The sequence below is a fragment of the Eleginops maclovinus genome, chromosome 19 (genome assembly GCF_036324505.1).
Source record: "Eleginops maclovinus isolate JMC-PN-2008 ecotype Puerto Natales chromosome 19, JC_Emac_rtc_rv5, whole genome shotgun sequence".
NCBI lineage: Eukaryota > Metazoa > Chordata > Actinopteri > Perciformes > Eleginopidae > Eleginops > Eleginops maclovinus.
This window is the reverse complement of record NC_086367.1, coordinates 9,127,380-9,143,174: the sequence shown is the minus strand read 5'-3', so window position 1 is coordinate 9,143,174 and position 15,795 is coordinate 9,127,380. Positions and strand designations below refer to the sequence as shown.

The following is a 15,795-nucleotide window of genomic DNA, read 5'->3' as shown; positions in this document are numbered from 1 at the left end:
CCAGTAAAAGATACACTAATCTGCAAATATGATTTGGAAAAACTCACTATTGAGCCACACTGTAACATTATCAAAGGGATGCCAAAGCAGACTGTATACAGTAAATAAAAGCTATTTTAGGTCAGTAGATGGGCAGGCAGGCTATAAATCCCTACAGAACGATTGTAGAAATATTGCACAGTTTTATAAGACACTGTTCAATATTAATATAATGCCCATATACCACATTCAACGGGGCACTAGGGCTTTAAATGGCTCCTTGAACCCTCGGGCACCCAGTTAATAAACACCCACGTCAGCAGTGCTCCAGTCGCTCTAACCGGGTTTCGGTCTTTAGGGCTGAGCAGGAAGTGCCTGACTGTGGACCCTGGAAGGGAGAAAAGAGCACCGAAAAAATGCAAAAGAAATTAAAAACAGAAATGGTGGAAGACTTGGGGGCGAGTAGACTCTATCGGGCACCGGGTGAATCAAGTCACCAGTGAGTATCGATGGATTTTGTCAGGGGTATCACGGCGTGGGGCGTAAGCGGGTCCTGCCGACACCTCACGCCTGGGAGAGAGTCGCTGGGTTTGGGCAGCAGGCAAATCCTCCCCGCTGCTCGCTGCGCTCCGGACCTCCGGCGAAAGTGGGGGTGGCGCCGAGGATGAAAACGGGCGTTTTAGCGCGTCTTATCCTAAATATGATTCCCTATGTGAATATATTCGTTTATTAGTTTGCAGCATGCTCAGCTGCTGGAGATTTGTGTCTTATTTTTCCATTGTGTGCTGGCTGGAGCCTGAAGTGGGCGTCGCTCCAGGACAGACTGGGCTGCTCTGGTGCGCCGCTGCCCGCTTTTCTCTCGCAGGACTGCAGCACTCTCATTTCGTTTTATAGGTCGACTGGTACCTGAATTAAGGGAGAATATCTCTGTTACCATACTCGACTTGGTTTCGTGTGACACGAGGAGCAGTATAGAGTGTTGCAGGCGGGCGTTGCACCGTGGGTTATCGGGTGCTGTGGAGCCTGTCAGAAAGCATCGCATAATTAAAAATGCATGCGTGTAATTTAGAGTCTGCACGAGGAAGGCTTAATAGGTTACAATAGAAAAACAACTATTCTGCAAATGAGATTGCAGCATTTTGTTACTATCTATGCATGTCATGCCCAGGTTCAATGCTTTATTATTGTCTCTCCCCTTAAGTCTGTTGAGTTTGAAACGTCAGATATTTTTCATGCCCGCTTTACCTTCCCTCGGGGGTGATAACAGGGTTTTACCACCCGATGCTCTGACTTGAGTCGGGTGTAGCCTATTAGAAGAAGATTTTGATTGAAAGATCGTGCATCCAATCACAGCGCCGAATGAAGTCAGGTAGGCGGATGTTTTGGAAGCTGGAGATAGTCCAGTGCCGAAACAAAGACAGGGGAGAACTGACAGCTACATCGATAGGGGGTGATTGGTGTGTATGCTGTGTGACCTGCTGTTAATATTTAGCACAACTATTTATCGAAGTCAGCTGGCCAGGTTGGATGTTCAACGAACACACTCCAGAAGTGCATGTTTCCTACTGTTATATTTAGAATTCTAATAATTGTGTCAGGTATGCATAGGCTCTTAGCTTGTCCAGGATCATGAAGATTGAAGTGTCATTGCCATTTATTGGTTTGCACAAGGCCTTTATGATCTGTTAATTTATTGCAGAACAGTCTTTTCCACATGCAAAACCAGAGTGCTATTATGCTGTCTCCTGCAGGCAGCCTCAGAGGTGGTTCAACGCAGCCGACATCACAGTGGCTCACCAGAGCAGCCTGCTGAAGCAGCTCAACCAGCAGCGCCGCCAGGAGCTCTTCTGTGACTGCAACCTGCTAGTGGAGGGTCAGCTCTTCAGGGCCCACCGCAACGTCCTGTTTGCCAGCAGTGGATACTTCCGCATGCTGTTGTCCCAGGGGCCAGACGGGCTAGCTGACTCTGTTGACGCCACTTTCGATGTCTTCAGCCCCGAGACCTTCACCGTCATCCTGGATTTCATCTACTCCGGGCAGCTGGACCTCTCCAGCCACAATGTGATCGAGGTGATGTCAGCAGCAAGCTACTTGCAGATGAACAATGTCATCAACTACTGCAAGAACTTCATAAAATCCTCCTTGGACATCAGCGTGAAGGATGAAGAGAGTGAGCGCTGCCCCAGCGTTTCTGAGACCTGCAGTTTCACCAGTGGAGCAGGGGATGAGACGTTAGAGCAGCAGCAGCAGGGCCCCAGCTCTGTCAGCCCACCACCTGCGCTCTGGACCCGGGACAACTCCAGATCACAATCTAGCTTTATAGGGAAGGACTTAGACCAGGAGTCATCGGCCTCTGTGATGAAGACTAACCCGAGCAGCCCTGCTGAGGATCTCCATGCAGAGGCAGAAGACCTGCATGACCCTCAGGATCCTCTGTACACCCTGCCTGGATCAGAGCGCCGGAGAGGTAAAGGGGGGACTAAGAGGAAAGTAGGGTCCAACAGCAATCGCTCCAACCAACCTGAGGACTTAGACATGCAGGAGGCCAGGACACAAAAGGCTGAGAAGGCAGAGGAGCTTTATGCTACTCTGCCACCTATTGTGGGTGTTATTGGACACTTCAATAAAGGTGAGTCGGGCTGTATGAGAGGAAAAGACAATCACTTCTAAATGAAGTGGGAAGATTAAAAACATGGTCAGACTGGCATGAGTGTAAAGCTCAAAATAAGCCAGTTTATTCAAATTGAGGGAATCATTTATTAATTAATTAATTGAAAAGTAAATACGGACATAAATATAATAGATATGGACAAACTGAAAACAGCTATTTGATGAAATGATTATTCCCTTTATAGCTGAAGCTAGTTTGCTACAGCTTCCTGGGTACAAATCTTGTAATGGGTTTACTGCTGCATTTCATCCCATGCCTTTACTGTCTCCTCACTATTATAATAAAACAGAAATGTCAGATTAAAAGTATATGCTCTATATATAAAACAAAATAATATAACTGAATTAGGAAACAGCAAGGCAGTCAGATGTCAAGCAACTTTGTGTCCCTAACCCTTTTACCATTTTACTAATAATTTTTGCATGACCTGAGTTGGCTGAGAGTTCATCCTCTGTACTTTTTCAACATTATAAGAATCAGATTAATTCTCACATTTATCACAATCAATAAGAATCCGAATAAATGTATTATCCTAGAGAATATTGGGTTTTGCGATTTTGTTGCGGGTTGCTGCATCAACCGAAAAGCAAGAGGTCTGAACACTTTTTCTTCCTCTTTGCAGACTCCAACGCCATTATGCGCTTCAAATGTCCCTTCTGCACACACACAGTGAAGAGGAAGGCAGACCTGAAGCGACACCTGCGCTGCCACACTGGAGAGAGGCCGTACCCCTGTCAGGCCTGCAATAAACGCTTCACTCGCCTGGAGCACCTTCGGAGCCATTTTGAGACGGTGGGTTTATTTACAACCTGGAGGCGAAAGACATTCAGTATTGGTGTAACAGCTTTAGAAACATAGAAATTGTGAGCATACACTCCAGGCTGTGCTACAGTGTTTGAAAACAAAAGATTTTTTACACCCACTTACTCGTCCCCATAGAAACACCAACAGCTTTTTAAAACTTTTTTTGTTACTCCACAGATCCATCAAGCCAGGAAGCTGGTGTGCAGGAAGTGTAAGTGTCAGGTGACGGAGGACACTGGGCATGTGGTGTGTGAGGGCACACGAAGATACCGCATGTGCACCGCGTGCATCCAGGAAGTGGATTGTGATGACATCCCCATGGACAGTCTTGATGGCGCCAATGAGGAGCCGGCACTACTGTTGGGGGTTGACGGGGAGGAGGAAGGGGACAGCAAAAGGAGCTGGATGGTAACTGATGACGATGACTTGGCTGAAGATTCGGGGGCCGACCTCATCATCCAGCAGGTGGATGACAGTGACGAGGAGCTGGAGTGAAATAGAACCAAAATGTGTGTGTGTGTGTGTGTGTGTGTGTGTGTGTGTGTGTGTGTGTGTGTGTGTGTGTGTGTGTGTGTGTGTGTGTGTGTGTGTGTGTGTGTGTGTGTGTGTGTGTGTGTGTGTGTGTGTGTGTGTGTGTGTGTGTGTGTGTGTGTGTGTGTGTGAGAAAGCCATGCAAGATAATTTATGCATAACATATGTGATACAGTAATGTAAATACACACATTTATGATATATTAGTGTCTATTATTTAAGTGCAACTGGTTGGTTGTTACTTTCAATGAGACGTTGCCCTTAGTGACAAATGGAATGCTTTTTGTTAAACTTCATACATACACTGCCCGGCCCAAAAAAGGTCACCACCTGGATTTAACTAAGCAAATAGGTTAATTGGATAATTACTGTATGGGTGATTATGTTTCAGCTGGCAACAAGTTATTTAACCCTAACTGATGCAGGGAATAGCTTCTCATTTGTGGAAAAAATGTTAATCTGTTTCAGAATGGTCAAATTATTGGCAAGCATCAAGCAGAGAAAACATCTAAGGAGATTGCTGAACCTACTGAAATCGGGTTAAGAACTGTCCAACGCATTATAAAAAACTGGAAGGACAGTGGGGAAACATCATCATCGAGGTGATGTTTTTCACGGCTATGTTTAATAGTGAAAGTAAGAGCATTTCCACACTCACAATACGAAAGGAACTCGAGGGATTGGGACTAAACAGCTGTGTAGCCGTAAGAAAAACCACTTGTAAAAAAACGGCTTCAATTTGCTAGGGAGCATAAAGATTGAACTCTGGAGCAATGGAAGAAGGTCATGTGGTCTGATGAGTCCAGATTGACCCTGTTCCAGAGTGATGGGCGCATCAGGGTAAGAAGAGAGGCGGCTGAAATTATGCACCCATCATGCCTTGTGCCTACTGTACAAGCCTGGGGGCAGTGCTATGATCTGGGGTTGCTGCTATGATCTAGGTTCAGCAACGTTATGTGCCCAAAGAATGAGGTCAGCTGACTACCTGAATACTGAATGACCAGGTTATTCCATCATTGGATTTTTTCTTCCCTGATGTCATGGCATGTTCCAAGATGACAATGCCAGGATCTATCTGGCTCAAATTGTGAAAGAGTGGCTCAGGGAGCATGAGACATCCTTTTCACACATGGATTGGCCACCACAGAGTCCAGACCTGAACCCGATAGAGAATCTTTGGGATGTGCTGGAGAAGACTTTGCGCAGTGATCCGAATCTCCCGTCATCAACACAAGATCTTGGCGGAAAATGTATGCAACTCTGGACAGAAATAAATGTTGTGACATTGCTGAAGCTTGTGGAAACGATGCCACAGTAAATGCGTGCTGTAATCAAAGCTAAAGGCGGTCCAACAAAATATTAGTGTGACCTTTTTTTGGGCCAGGCAGTGTATATGCAGTATCCAAAGCATGCATTTTCAGTGGTTCCTTTGCTCCTTTGTTTCCTTTTGCTATTGTTGAATAGTAACTCTTTCAATCGTTTTTGTTTGTTTTTTTATGCATGGAAAAACACTTTTGCTACTTTTCGAGTCTTTCTGCTATGATAAATGCTGGCATTTGAACAACACGAAGTGTACAGAGTCATGACTCTACTGCTGTCAAGAGCAGACTTTCCTTTCCCTCCCAATGTAACACATTTTTATATGATCATTTTGATTATGATATGCACTATGGTATAAAACCAATTATAATTTATTAGTTTGTTTCTTTTTACTTGTTGACACATTAAAGATATTTTTATACAATTCTGTTTTCTGTTTAATTTCACTTCTTGTTTGTGTAGATGAAAAATGTAATCAAATGAAACTATAGTAAGGACAAATAATGAAATATGAAAATACAATAAAATATAGCTAGATTATATTCCTTCGAAATTAAATTATAATATTTCATTGCATACTCTGATGATTCAAGACGGTTTTCAAAGTATAATATGTAAAGAAAACAGTCATTTAGATTATTTTATAACAAAGAAATATTATATACGGCTTTAAAAATTGTTTGTAGCGTTAAAAATTAGATTAAAAATGACACCAACAACATGTGGAAGGTGGTTGTATATGTTATGTAGCTTTTTTGAACGTGATATGGTAATGGGAGTTCAAGTAAAATATATATCATAAATTATAAAGGACATTTAAACGTTTCTGAAATTAGATTTCAATACATAGCCGCGGCCCATAGATGGCGACCTTGCGGTGCTTTCTGTTCCTCTGTCCAGAGGAAGAAGTGACATCAGACCGGAAGCTGGATCAACATGGCGGCCGTGATGAGGCTCGTAAACAGAAGTATTCTAAGTTCTGCAATGGGTCAGAAGTATGTGGCGTACAGCTCATCAGCAAAGGTCACTGCAGTAAGTTTTATCATGCTTTTATCTTCTAGCAGGTTATATTGTTCAGGTTTAAATGGCTGACAGCACTGTAGTGATTGTGAACTAACTGTTAGCTTCCTCCACGGTCAAGCTAAGCTAACATACAGACACTGTTAGCTGGTAACCTAGGCAGCTGTATGTCAGGTTTACCATCAACTATTTCTAACCTAACACTGCTTTACATCTGTATTAATGTTTGTTGTTGTTTGTGTGTGCAGGCTGGCGTAAGAGCAGGCCAAGCTCTTCCAGAGAAGGTGAAAATAGTGGAGGTGGGACCCAGAGATGGTCTTCAGAATGAAAAGGTAAAGTTATAGAAAAATGTGTGACGTGAATAAGTTGATTAGATAGCAGCTATTAAGTGTATCAGACACACTTTAATACATCTATATGTGTCACGATCAGTATAGTAAGGGGTGGGAGAACTAGATATTGTGCTTAAGTAAAAGCAGAAGTACCAGAGTGTAGAAATACTCTGTTACAACTAAAAGTCCTGCCATCAAAATGTTACTCAAGAAGTACAGAAGTGTTTGCATCAAAATATACTTAAAGTAGCAAAAGTTAAAGTTCTCGTTATGCAGATTTAACCATTTCAGGATATTATATATGATATGTTTTGATTATAATTATTGATACATTTATCAAAGCTGGTGAAGGTCGAATTCATTTTAATTACTATGTTTACTGTAAGGTAGTTTGTGAATTTACTCCTGATGTAATTAAAGTGTTATTTCATTGATGATTCTATTTCACCTCATTAGTCCTAATCTGCAAAGTAACTAAAAGTATTGAGTAAAGGTAGTTGAGTAAAAGTACACTTTTAACCTCTCAATGTTAGTGGGGTAGAACTTCAAAGTAGCTTAATACTTAAGAAAAGTTCAAGTCCCCCAATATTTTACTTAAGTACAGTACTTGAGTAAATGTACTTAATAACTTTACACCCGAGAGTATAGTGAGAGATAGAGCAGGTGTTTACAGATTTCATAACAGGTGAAAGAATCTCAGGCATGCCTTTTTGTCAGTCTTTTCTAACTGTGTTGCTTTGCTGCTTCTCCTCTCAGACTATGGTGTCAACAGAAACAAAAATTCACTTGATTGACATGTTGTCAGCGACAGGGCTACCAGTCATTGAGGCCACCAGCTTTGTCTCTCCAAAATGGGTTCCACAGGTGAGTTTGTTCACCCACAGCCATTCATATGGAAAGTGCTGACAGACTCAATGCAGGGAGGTACAGAAACTGCAGTGTATAGGAATGGAGGTGGCTTGTTCTCCAGGAATAATTGGTTTCTGTCATCCTTGTCCAGATGGCAGACCAGGTGGAGGTGATGAAGGGGATTGGTAGGAAACCGGGGGTGTCTTACCCCGTCCTAACCCCCAACCTCAAGGGTTTCCAGGCTGCTGTAAGTGTCGACCATCACATCTTAATAGCTACACTGATAGTGTATCCAGCTTCTTACACTGTAGGTGATGTCTCAATGTTTCAATTAAAATGCCTTTTACTTGCTCTTACTAACATCAGTTGAAGGCTGGAGCTTCAGAGGTAGCCATATTTGGTGCTGCATCTGAGCTCTTCAGTAAGAAGAACATAAACTGCTCAGTGGACGAGAGTTTACAGCGCTTTGACGAGGTTATGAAAGCAGCCAAAGAAGCCGGTGTACCAGTTAGAGGGTACGTTTACTGGCTCGCTCCTAACATATGTATACATTACTGGAGTTATTGGGTTTTAATTTCGTTCCTCTCTGTTTCCTGTCACCGCAGCTACGTGTCATGTGTTCTTGGATGTCCGTATGAAGGCAAGGTGGCACCTGAAAAAGTTGCACATGTGAGTTTTATTTAATATATGTGTTTATTTGACGTAAACTGGCACACTATCACTGATGCAACCAGATCAAACTCGGACTCTTATCTTGCAGGTAGCTAAGCGTCTGTACTCCATGGGCTGCTATGAGATCTCTCTGGGTGACACTACAGGAGTGGGGACTCCTGGGAGCATGAGTGAAATGCTGGAGGCTGTAAGCAAAGAGGTGCCAGTTAATGCCTTGGCAGTGCACTGCCACGATACCTACGGCCAGGCCCTGGCTAACATCCTCGTAGCCTTACAGGTCAGAACTTGCTATGGTTATTTCAACATTATCTTTGAAAAACGCAGATACTGTGATAAACTGCACCTAGATGATCTATTGTTTATGCTGTGTTGATTATTACACAAGGTCAAAGGATACTTACACATGTTCATACACACACACTTAAAGGATATATCTTCACGTATACATGCACAAAAATAGCCATGTACATGCACTTTCCCTTTTTATCTTTAGAATAAATACTACTTTTAATCTACTAAAAATGACAGATCATAGATCAAATTCAAACCACCTTCCTCCTCTTGGAATCTAAATAAGCAAACATTTATTCATAAAGTGAAGATCTTTAATAATCTATAGTACCATTATTTTGCAGATGGGAATCAGTGTGGTGGACGCATCAGTAGCAGGACTGGGAGGCTGTCCCTATGCCAAGGGGGCTTCTGGGAATGTTGCTACTGAAGATGTAGTCTACATGCTCCATGGACTTGGGATTCAAACAGTAAGCCATTACCTTGTGTTTCTCTTTGATCCCTCTTTTATATCCTATATAGTAGAGCTTCAAAATGCTGCTCTTGCGTTTGCATTTCTTCGTCTTTATTATAATTTGGCATACATTTGTGGTTTGCAATATGGAAATATATTGTAGGATGTGAGCTCCCTCAAGTTTAGCATTTGACTTTCTGTCCTCACCTCAGGGAGTGGATCTCTCAAAGCTGATGGATGCCGGAGCCTATATCTGCCGAACCCTCAACAGGAAGACCAGCTCCAAAGTAGCGCTGGCCACCTGCAAGCTGTAGACAAAAGTGAAAACACAGACTGTACTCTGCAGCACAACCATGTAACCTGCTTATTCTCTCCTTAGTTTGATTCATTCTCCCCAAGTACGAGTTATTTTAGTTTTAGAATACCCAATTAAACTAAATGATGGCATAACTGGAACAGTGCCTTATGTACAGTCAGTCTAATCACAGACCCACCTTATCAAAAGCCATGCCTTCACCTGTTTCTTGAAGAGTGTGTTTAAATTCTTCTCTGGCCAGTGGGGAAATCAAAGTGAAACAGACTTAATTTCTGATAATGAATGAACCAGTGGGATGCTTTCCCAGGTATCGATGAAAACACTGTTGATGTCACAAAATATCTTTTTTTTTTATCATACTCTAAATGCAGTTATTTCTGTCTTCAAAGGAATTCTTAATATAGTCTATGAAAAATCTCAGTTCTAATGAATGTGGGCATTGTACTGGTTTGTGGGACAAATGTTTATGTGCTGTGTATTTATTTTATTTTCAAATTCAACCTGTAAATTGTAAATGTAAAAATAAATTTATTTCATACATGAAATGTGTCATTGATCTTATGTTGAGAGCAAAGTGATAGAACTAGCTTAACTGTGTAAAGAAAGATTGTAACTCACCAAGAACCCTGCAAAGTAAATGTAAGCCTCTTACAGTCAATATTAAATCTATGACTTTGTAAAGTACAATTTCATAACTAACCATTTTAGGCACAGTTTTAATATTACATAAAATCCATAGTGTTGCAGTTTGCTGCAGAAATGAATCGGAATAAACAAACTTTTTTTCTTTGCCACACCTTGTTTAAAACCTGACTTACAAGTTTGACAGGCAGACTGAGATTCTTACCTCTATCCTCCACACGGTGCTTTAGAAATTTGCCTCATAAGTATACTGTAGGAGACAGGAAAATCTCATGATATGACTCACAGCTAGTTCATATGGACAAATTCCCATGCATGCCTTTTAATTGTTTGTGTGAGAAACTATTCATGAGTCAACAACAATGGAAAATAACAGCTCTTTAAATTATAATGATTATGACGATTAAAACAGATCAAACAGTTTGTGGGAGGCAAACTGTCTTTGTCCTATGTGTGTTAATAGAAACCTGATCCAAAAATAAAGATTACCTGCACATCAAATATCATCCCTCTTAAAAACACCAAATACAAAACACACATTCAATACATTTTATATATTTAGTTTTTTAAAAATTACATTTTTAACAAGTGCATAATATACATTTCCAGCTGAAGTCCACAGGGGAGGATTAGGAACTCACAAAAATGTGTTAATAGTTCAATGAGACATCCGTTTGTACGACCTTCCTCCCACCTCCTCCTCTGTGCTGCAGCTCTACCAACACAGGGATAAACAGCAGCATTCCTTTGGCCTTATTTAAATCAACAGTGGTCTTGGATGAGGGTTGTTTGTGTACAAGCATATCAAAACACAGGCAAAACAGCGTATGACCGTCCAGCATGAACCTAAGTCTGCTGAGGCTTAAGATAAAGAAATACACTAATAATACATGCACATCGTTCCTTATCTGAAACACACATGTAGTAAAAACTGATTATTTTGGCCAGCTCGCACACCTTCAAGTAAAACTCAGCCATAACTCTATGACTTTGGAGTGTCCCCACTCCCGATGCAGTTTTTTACCCATCTTAAATGTCAACAGGTCAACACATGATGAAGGTACAGTTAAATAAAAGAGATCAAGAAATGTGCATCTAACAATCAATGCCCTGACACACCACTCTATACACTGGCAGGCAGGGAGGGTGGGTGGGTGAATAACTTTGCCAGGTGTGTCCTGCCTTCCTTGTGTGAGCATTGCCTTCCCCTCCTGCGTCAAAACTCGAATCACATGAAAGACAGAAACCTCACAGGAATGTTCGAATATGGGTGAAGCGCTGAAGTTGAAAAGGCACACAGACATGTATTGTGTTCAAAAAGAAGAAAACCAACATATTATTAACAAATCAATTTGGCTCGAGCTGACTTGTTCATATTGTGGATGTTGACTTGGAAACCAAAGTTCATGAGCTCGCAAAGAGTCTTGAATGTGGACACAGGGGCCCACAGGATGGATCCAGCAATGATGATCATGACTTTCAGGGTCCGACACACACTGATGTTTCTCTCATTGTTCTGAGTTTGTTTGTTTTTTGGTTTGAACCTGCTGATCTCTTGATTTCAGCCTCCTGTCATCTCATGAAGAGGAGAGATTAGGGGCAGAGGCCCTTATCTTCTCTTCCATTCTGAGTATAGATAACCCGTGGGAGGACTTGAATGCACTCTTAAAGGACGGTGGCCTGTCCTCCCGGTCCAGAGTCGGCACAGCCAGATGACAGTTGTTGAAGGGGTCCTTGCTGTTGTAGTCGTCTTGTTGCACGGCCATGTTGCGATGACGCCTCTTCAGCTTGTTGCCGATCCGCACAATGCGTTTGGAGATGAGATAGATGATCTCACAGATGTTCAGGACGATGCAGAGGCCTGAAGCTCCGACCATGAAGTAGGTGAAGACCTTCTTCTCAGTGGGGTGCCCGATATAGCAGTCCACCACGTTGGGGCAAGGCGGCCCGCTGCACTTAACCAGTCTCGGCAGGTAGAAGCTGTCGTAGATGTGGTGGAGGATGTAGAGGAACGCAATCTCGATGCCCGTCTTGACGAAGAGGCTGATCAGATAGGTCCACCACAAGCCGCCGTGCTTCTTGCCCGTGTTGTTGTAAAGCTTGGTGCTGTCTCCATGCTTCGCCTTGTATTTGCGCTCACGGTCATCACGGTACGCCACGTGCATCACCACCATAAAAGATGGACAGGTGATGAAGATGAGCTGCAGGGCCCACAGGCGGATGTGGGAGATGGGGAAGTAGTGGTCGTAGCAGACGTTGGCACAGCCGGGCTGCTTGGTGTTGCAGTCAAAGTCCTTCTGCTCATCACCCCACACTCGTTCAGCCGCCACCACGTACACCATAACCCTGAACACGAACACCACAGATAGCCATACCCGCCCGAACGCTGTAGAGTACTTATTAACCCCACTGAGGAGGGCTTGGAAGGTCTTCCAGTCCATGTCCTTGGCTGGCTGTCAAAACCTCTTCTCTGGAAATCCTCTCTTGCTGGTCTTAGTATATCTTCAAACCTGGACAAGAATGAAGAATTGGTGAACATGTTTTCATTGTCTGCTGAGTACTCTGCTTTCACTCTTTGGACTCCAGTTGCCTTGGATAATACATAATCATTCATTCTGACTATTCAAAACACTCATTCTGACTATTTAAAACACTCCTTTATCTTCTAAATCTAAATCAACATGAAAGCAACTCCCAAAGGCTTCAGTTATCAACAGCCACTAACAACAATACATTTATGGGTAGGCCTTGAGCCAAAACCGTTCACGAACGAAACAAGTTGAACCACCGGTGACACATCAAGAGTTTTATATAATTCACAAAACACAATGGATTAAATACTCGATTTCTAAGCAAATATGTATGTAATAAACATAGTAAATGCTATCAGCCTTCTGCTGTGCTTACATAATAAAATACACTTAAGCCATCTGAATGTGTATGAGTCTTAAAAATGGCCTTTTACGCACAGACTCTATGCGATATTTAAACATATTGTCTAATTATGATTAGCTCTTTTTCCGACAGTATGATTTCTATAATTACCCGGGATAATGTGTTTTATACGGCTCGACTGCCGTATAAAACACAACGAATCAACTCCTGTCCAAATGGCTGGAACGCATAAGTTCATTTCGTCGAGTTTTTCACTTTCCAAAAGAAATCTTACTCCATTATATGTTGGAAGCCACCCGATAATACCTACTTCTGTGGGGGTTCCTTGCCGCTTTAATGTCGTTTTAGTCCTTTAACGCACAGATTCGTTTCCAGTCGACAGGTAGCGGAGCGCAGAGTTGAGAAATGCGCCTGTGGGTGTGGTTACAGAAGAGAGACTGGAGCTTCCCCAGATGTTCCTCTCTCCCCCTCCCTCTGTCTCCCTCCCTTCCTCCCTCTCTGTCTGCCTTCTTAACTCGGTCTCACACCCCACTGTTAGGTGGCAAATCAAATATTTTTGCCCAACAGGTATCACGGTTCAAGGAAACTATTTCCAGGTACTTCATATGGGTTTCAGGGATATAACTACACATGCACCAACAAATTTGGTACCAGATAAACCAATTAGAGCTCACATGGTTCAAGTCAAGGATTAGCGACATGGTGACCATAAAGTCCTCCCAGACAGGGTTACATACGGCAAAGCATCCTCGTATTAGGGTTGTTTTGTGCTCATTCAAAAGTTAAGAAGAGGTGACAGATTTAGATCCATTGTTCTTTACCTTACCTTTTTTTCCAGGAAGCACCGTCTCCCTGTTTGACAGTATTTCTGAGTACTTCATACAGTGTGCGCAGGAGGCAGACACACCTTAAGGCGAATGCATTTTTTTGTTATTGTTTAGTTGTTTCATGTTCTTGACTTGCTACAAGCTTCTAAAAGTATGACGAGTGTTAGTCAACATTCTTAAGTGGGGGTAGATTAATTTACTGTGGGGATGGAAGTCATAAAGGAAATCATCATTATACAGGGGGAATGTGTAGTCATGTAACAAGATTGTTTCTTGTTCCTCTTTGTCTTTCCTCGTTCATTTACTGCTCTTTTAATTTATTCCATCTTTTTCCATAACTTTAACAACAGAGCCATATTGTGTTTCCTTTATTCTTGTACAGGCGGAGCTCTTCTCAAATAACACTGTCGCAATACATGCTTTAAGGCTCATCTTAAGATCTATTGTCTCCAATTCACCATGCTTTTCACGACCAAACCTTGTTTTTTGTTAGACTTAACAGATAAGATGTCCCTACTAAACAGTTTTTTTGTCTCTCTGTTCTGTAGGGCAAACCATCCCATCATAAGCAGTGTTTGCAGTCCTCAGAAGCTGTAAAAGAAAATCAAACATTAGCATGCCATAGCTATGCCAGAGCATGCCAGCTCTTGCAGACCAGGGCCTGCATTCAGAGTTATTAAATCCTGTGTTGACTTTATATAAAAGGATAATATACTTGCTCATGTTTCACCACTCTCAAGTCAAGTCATTGACTGCATTTGCATTGCTCTGTTAAATCGCGTGCTATGTTTCAATGGGCTTTTCTTTTTTCAGGCTCACAATGATAATGGCTCACAAATAGTAGAGGAAGTGGACTCTAAAATACTTTTCTAAAAACAACACAAAATACATCTGTAATTTACAGTTGATATAAGTGCAGTTGCGATACCACATACTTAGTTTGCGAACATAAATAACCTTCTGATCCAACAAAATTGGGGTTTTCTTTCACTTTGTTGAAATGTCTGGAAAAAATGAGAAGTGAAACTGACATGTAGACATAATTTTGTCTGGCTTAAAAACCCCAAGTAATTAAATTAGACGTGGACATCTTTTTTACATCCAAGTTTAGAGCAAGTTGTTTTCTCATATTTTATCTGTGTTCAAACGATTTCTGCAATATACAAAGCTGAATAGTGTAAAAGGTTACAACATAAATAGAATGTTATAATTGCGCTTGTCTAAAGCAAACATTTCATCTCAAAGACTTGCACCCATCTGAACATCATCTGCGAATGTGCTTTCGAGGAAAATCAATCTGTGGCATTAAACTTGCAACAACATCTGTACTTACTCCTGTAAAGCATTTCAGCAGTTTGTCCTACAACAATTGAACTAGAGCTGAGGGGGAGGGTAAAGAAAAGTTGTTTCTTGGCTCCAGATGAAGAACTGGTCCAGGCAGTCTACCGTGACACACCTGGAGGAATGCACCCCAACCTCTGCCAGCAGCAAGTCTCGACAAGACAACACCAACACAACATGGGATAAACACTTTTCACTGCTTGGGCTGTAAAAGGAAGGAAATATACCAGGGCAGAGGGAAGGCCGGGGCAAGAAAAATTACACCCGAGAAGAGCTGGGAGGGTCCTTTGATGGGAGGGACTCTCCACTTCATTTACAGAACCACTTAGTCAGGCTGGGCAAGCAGAAAAGGGACAAAGAGAATTTCGAATTATGTTTGCTTGTATCAGAGCTTGTGACACTTGATCTTACACTTTAGATCCTGTATGGATAATACGGAATTGATGATTAACTCAGACTTTGTCGCTTAACATAATTGTAGCACCACTGGCCCCCTAGAAAGTTTAGAAAATCACCCAAAAAAACCATTTAGCCACTTTCTTCTTGTCGATTTAGATACTCATCTGTGACATTTCTGCTGCCGACCTTTTAAAGTAGAGGTGTTAAAAGTATTTTCAAGAAACATTGCCCTAGGAACCATGATAATCCACAGACCTCTTTTGTTAAAAAGGTTGATCGGAAATACTGTCTACTGAAAAAGATGTTTGTTTCCAATGAAATCTGTGGACAGTAGTCTGCAGATGATCCTTTGGATGTTTATGGAAAGACACATGTTTGACTCTTTTAAATGTCATTCTTTATTGCTCTGAGCAGCACCAATTATAATTATTCTCTTCTGTGGTATTGAGTTG

The 15,795-nt window shown here is 41.9% G+C and overlaps 3 protein-coding genes across 7 annotated transcripts; 2 read left to right on the top strand and 1 right to left on the bottom strand.

Moving 5' to 3' along the window:
- Positions 1–337: 337 nt before the first annotated feature.
- On the top strand, positions 338–4,118 carry zbtb8a (zinc finger and BTB domain containing 8A). 2 transcript variants are annotated; one of them, XM_063908328.1, is made up of 4 exons: positions 338–478; positions 1,731–2,608; positions 3,273–3,442; positions 3,632–4,118. In XM_063908328.1, the coding sequence occupies exons 1-4, from the start codon at positions 396–398 to the stop codon at positions 3,947–3,949; spliced, it is 1,449 nt and encodes a 482-aa protein (XP_063764398.1). In that variant the 5' UTR covers positions 338–395; the 3' UTR covers positions 3,950–4,118. The 2 variants fall into 2 exon arrangements, with proteins under 2 accessions (XP_063764398.1, XP_063764399.1); XM_063908329.1 differs by having other exon boundaries at positions 388–478; positions 1,741–2,608.
- A 2,075-nt stretch (positions 4,119–6,193) lies between these two features.
- Positions 6,194–9,784, top strand: hmgcl (3-hydroxy-3-methylglutaryl-CoA lyase). Of its 2 annotated transcripts, none has more exons than XM_063908738.1 (9): positions 6,194–6,337; positions 6,574–6,657; positions 7,414–7,521; positions 7,658–7,753; positions 7,873–8,021; positions 8,112–8,175; positions 8,267–8,455; positions 8,814–8,939; positions 9,136–9,784. In XM_063908738.1, the coding sequence occupies exons 1-9, from the start codon at positions 6,242–6,244 to the stop codon at positions 9,235–9,237; spliced, it is 1,014 nt and encodes a 337-aa protein (XP_063764808.1). In that variant the 5' UTR covers positions 6,194–6,241; the 3' UTR covers positions 9,238–9,784. The 2 variants fall into 2 exon arrangements, with proteins under 2 accessions (XP_063764808.1, XP_063764809.1); XM_063908739.1 differs by having other exon boundaries at positions 6,197–6,328.
- Positions 9,785–10,416: 632 nt separating this feature from the next.
- Positions 10,417–13,833, bottom strand: gjb3 (gap junction protein beta 3). Of its 3 annotated transcripts, none has more exons than XM_063908742.1 (2): positions 13,603–13,833; positions 10,417–12,391 (listed from the first exon to the last, which is right to left on the bottom strand). In XM_063908742.1, the coding sequence occupies exon 2, from the start codon at positions 12,320–12,322 to the stop codon at positions 11,459–11,461; it is 864 nt and encodes a 287-aa protein (XP_063764812.1). In that variant the 5' UTR covers positions 12,323–12,391; positions 13,603–13,833; the 3' UTR covers positions 10,417–11,458. The 3 variants fall into 3 exon arrangements, with proteins under 3 accessions (XP_063764812.1, XP_063764811.1, XP_063764810.1); XM_063908741.1 differs by lacking the exon at positions 13,603–13,833 and adding an exon at positions 13,087–13,254; XM_063908740.1 differs by lacking the exon at positions 13,603–13,833 and adding an exon at positions 12,927–13,234.
- Between the last annotated feature and the right edge of the window lie 1,962 nt (positions 13,834–15,795).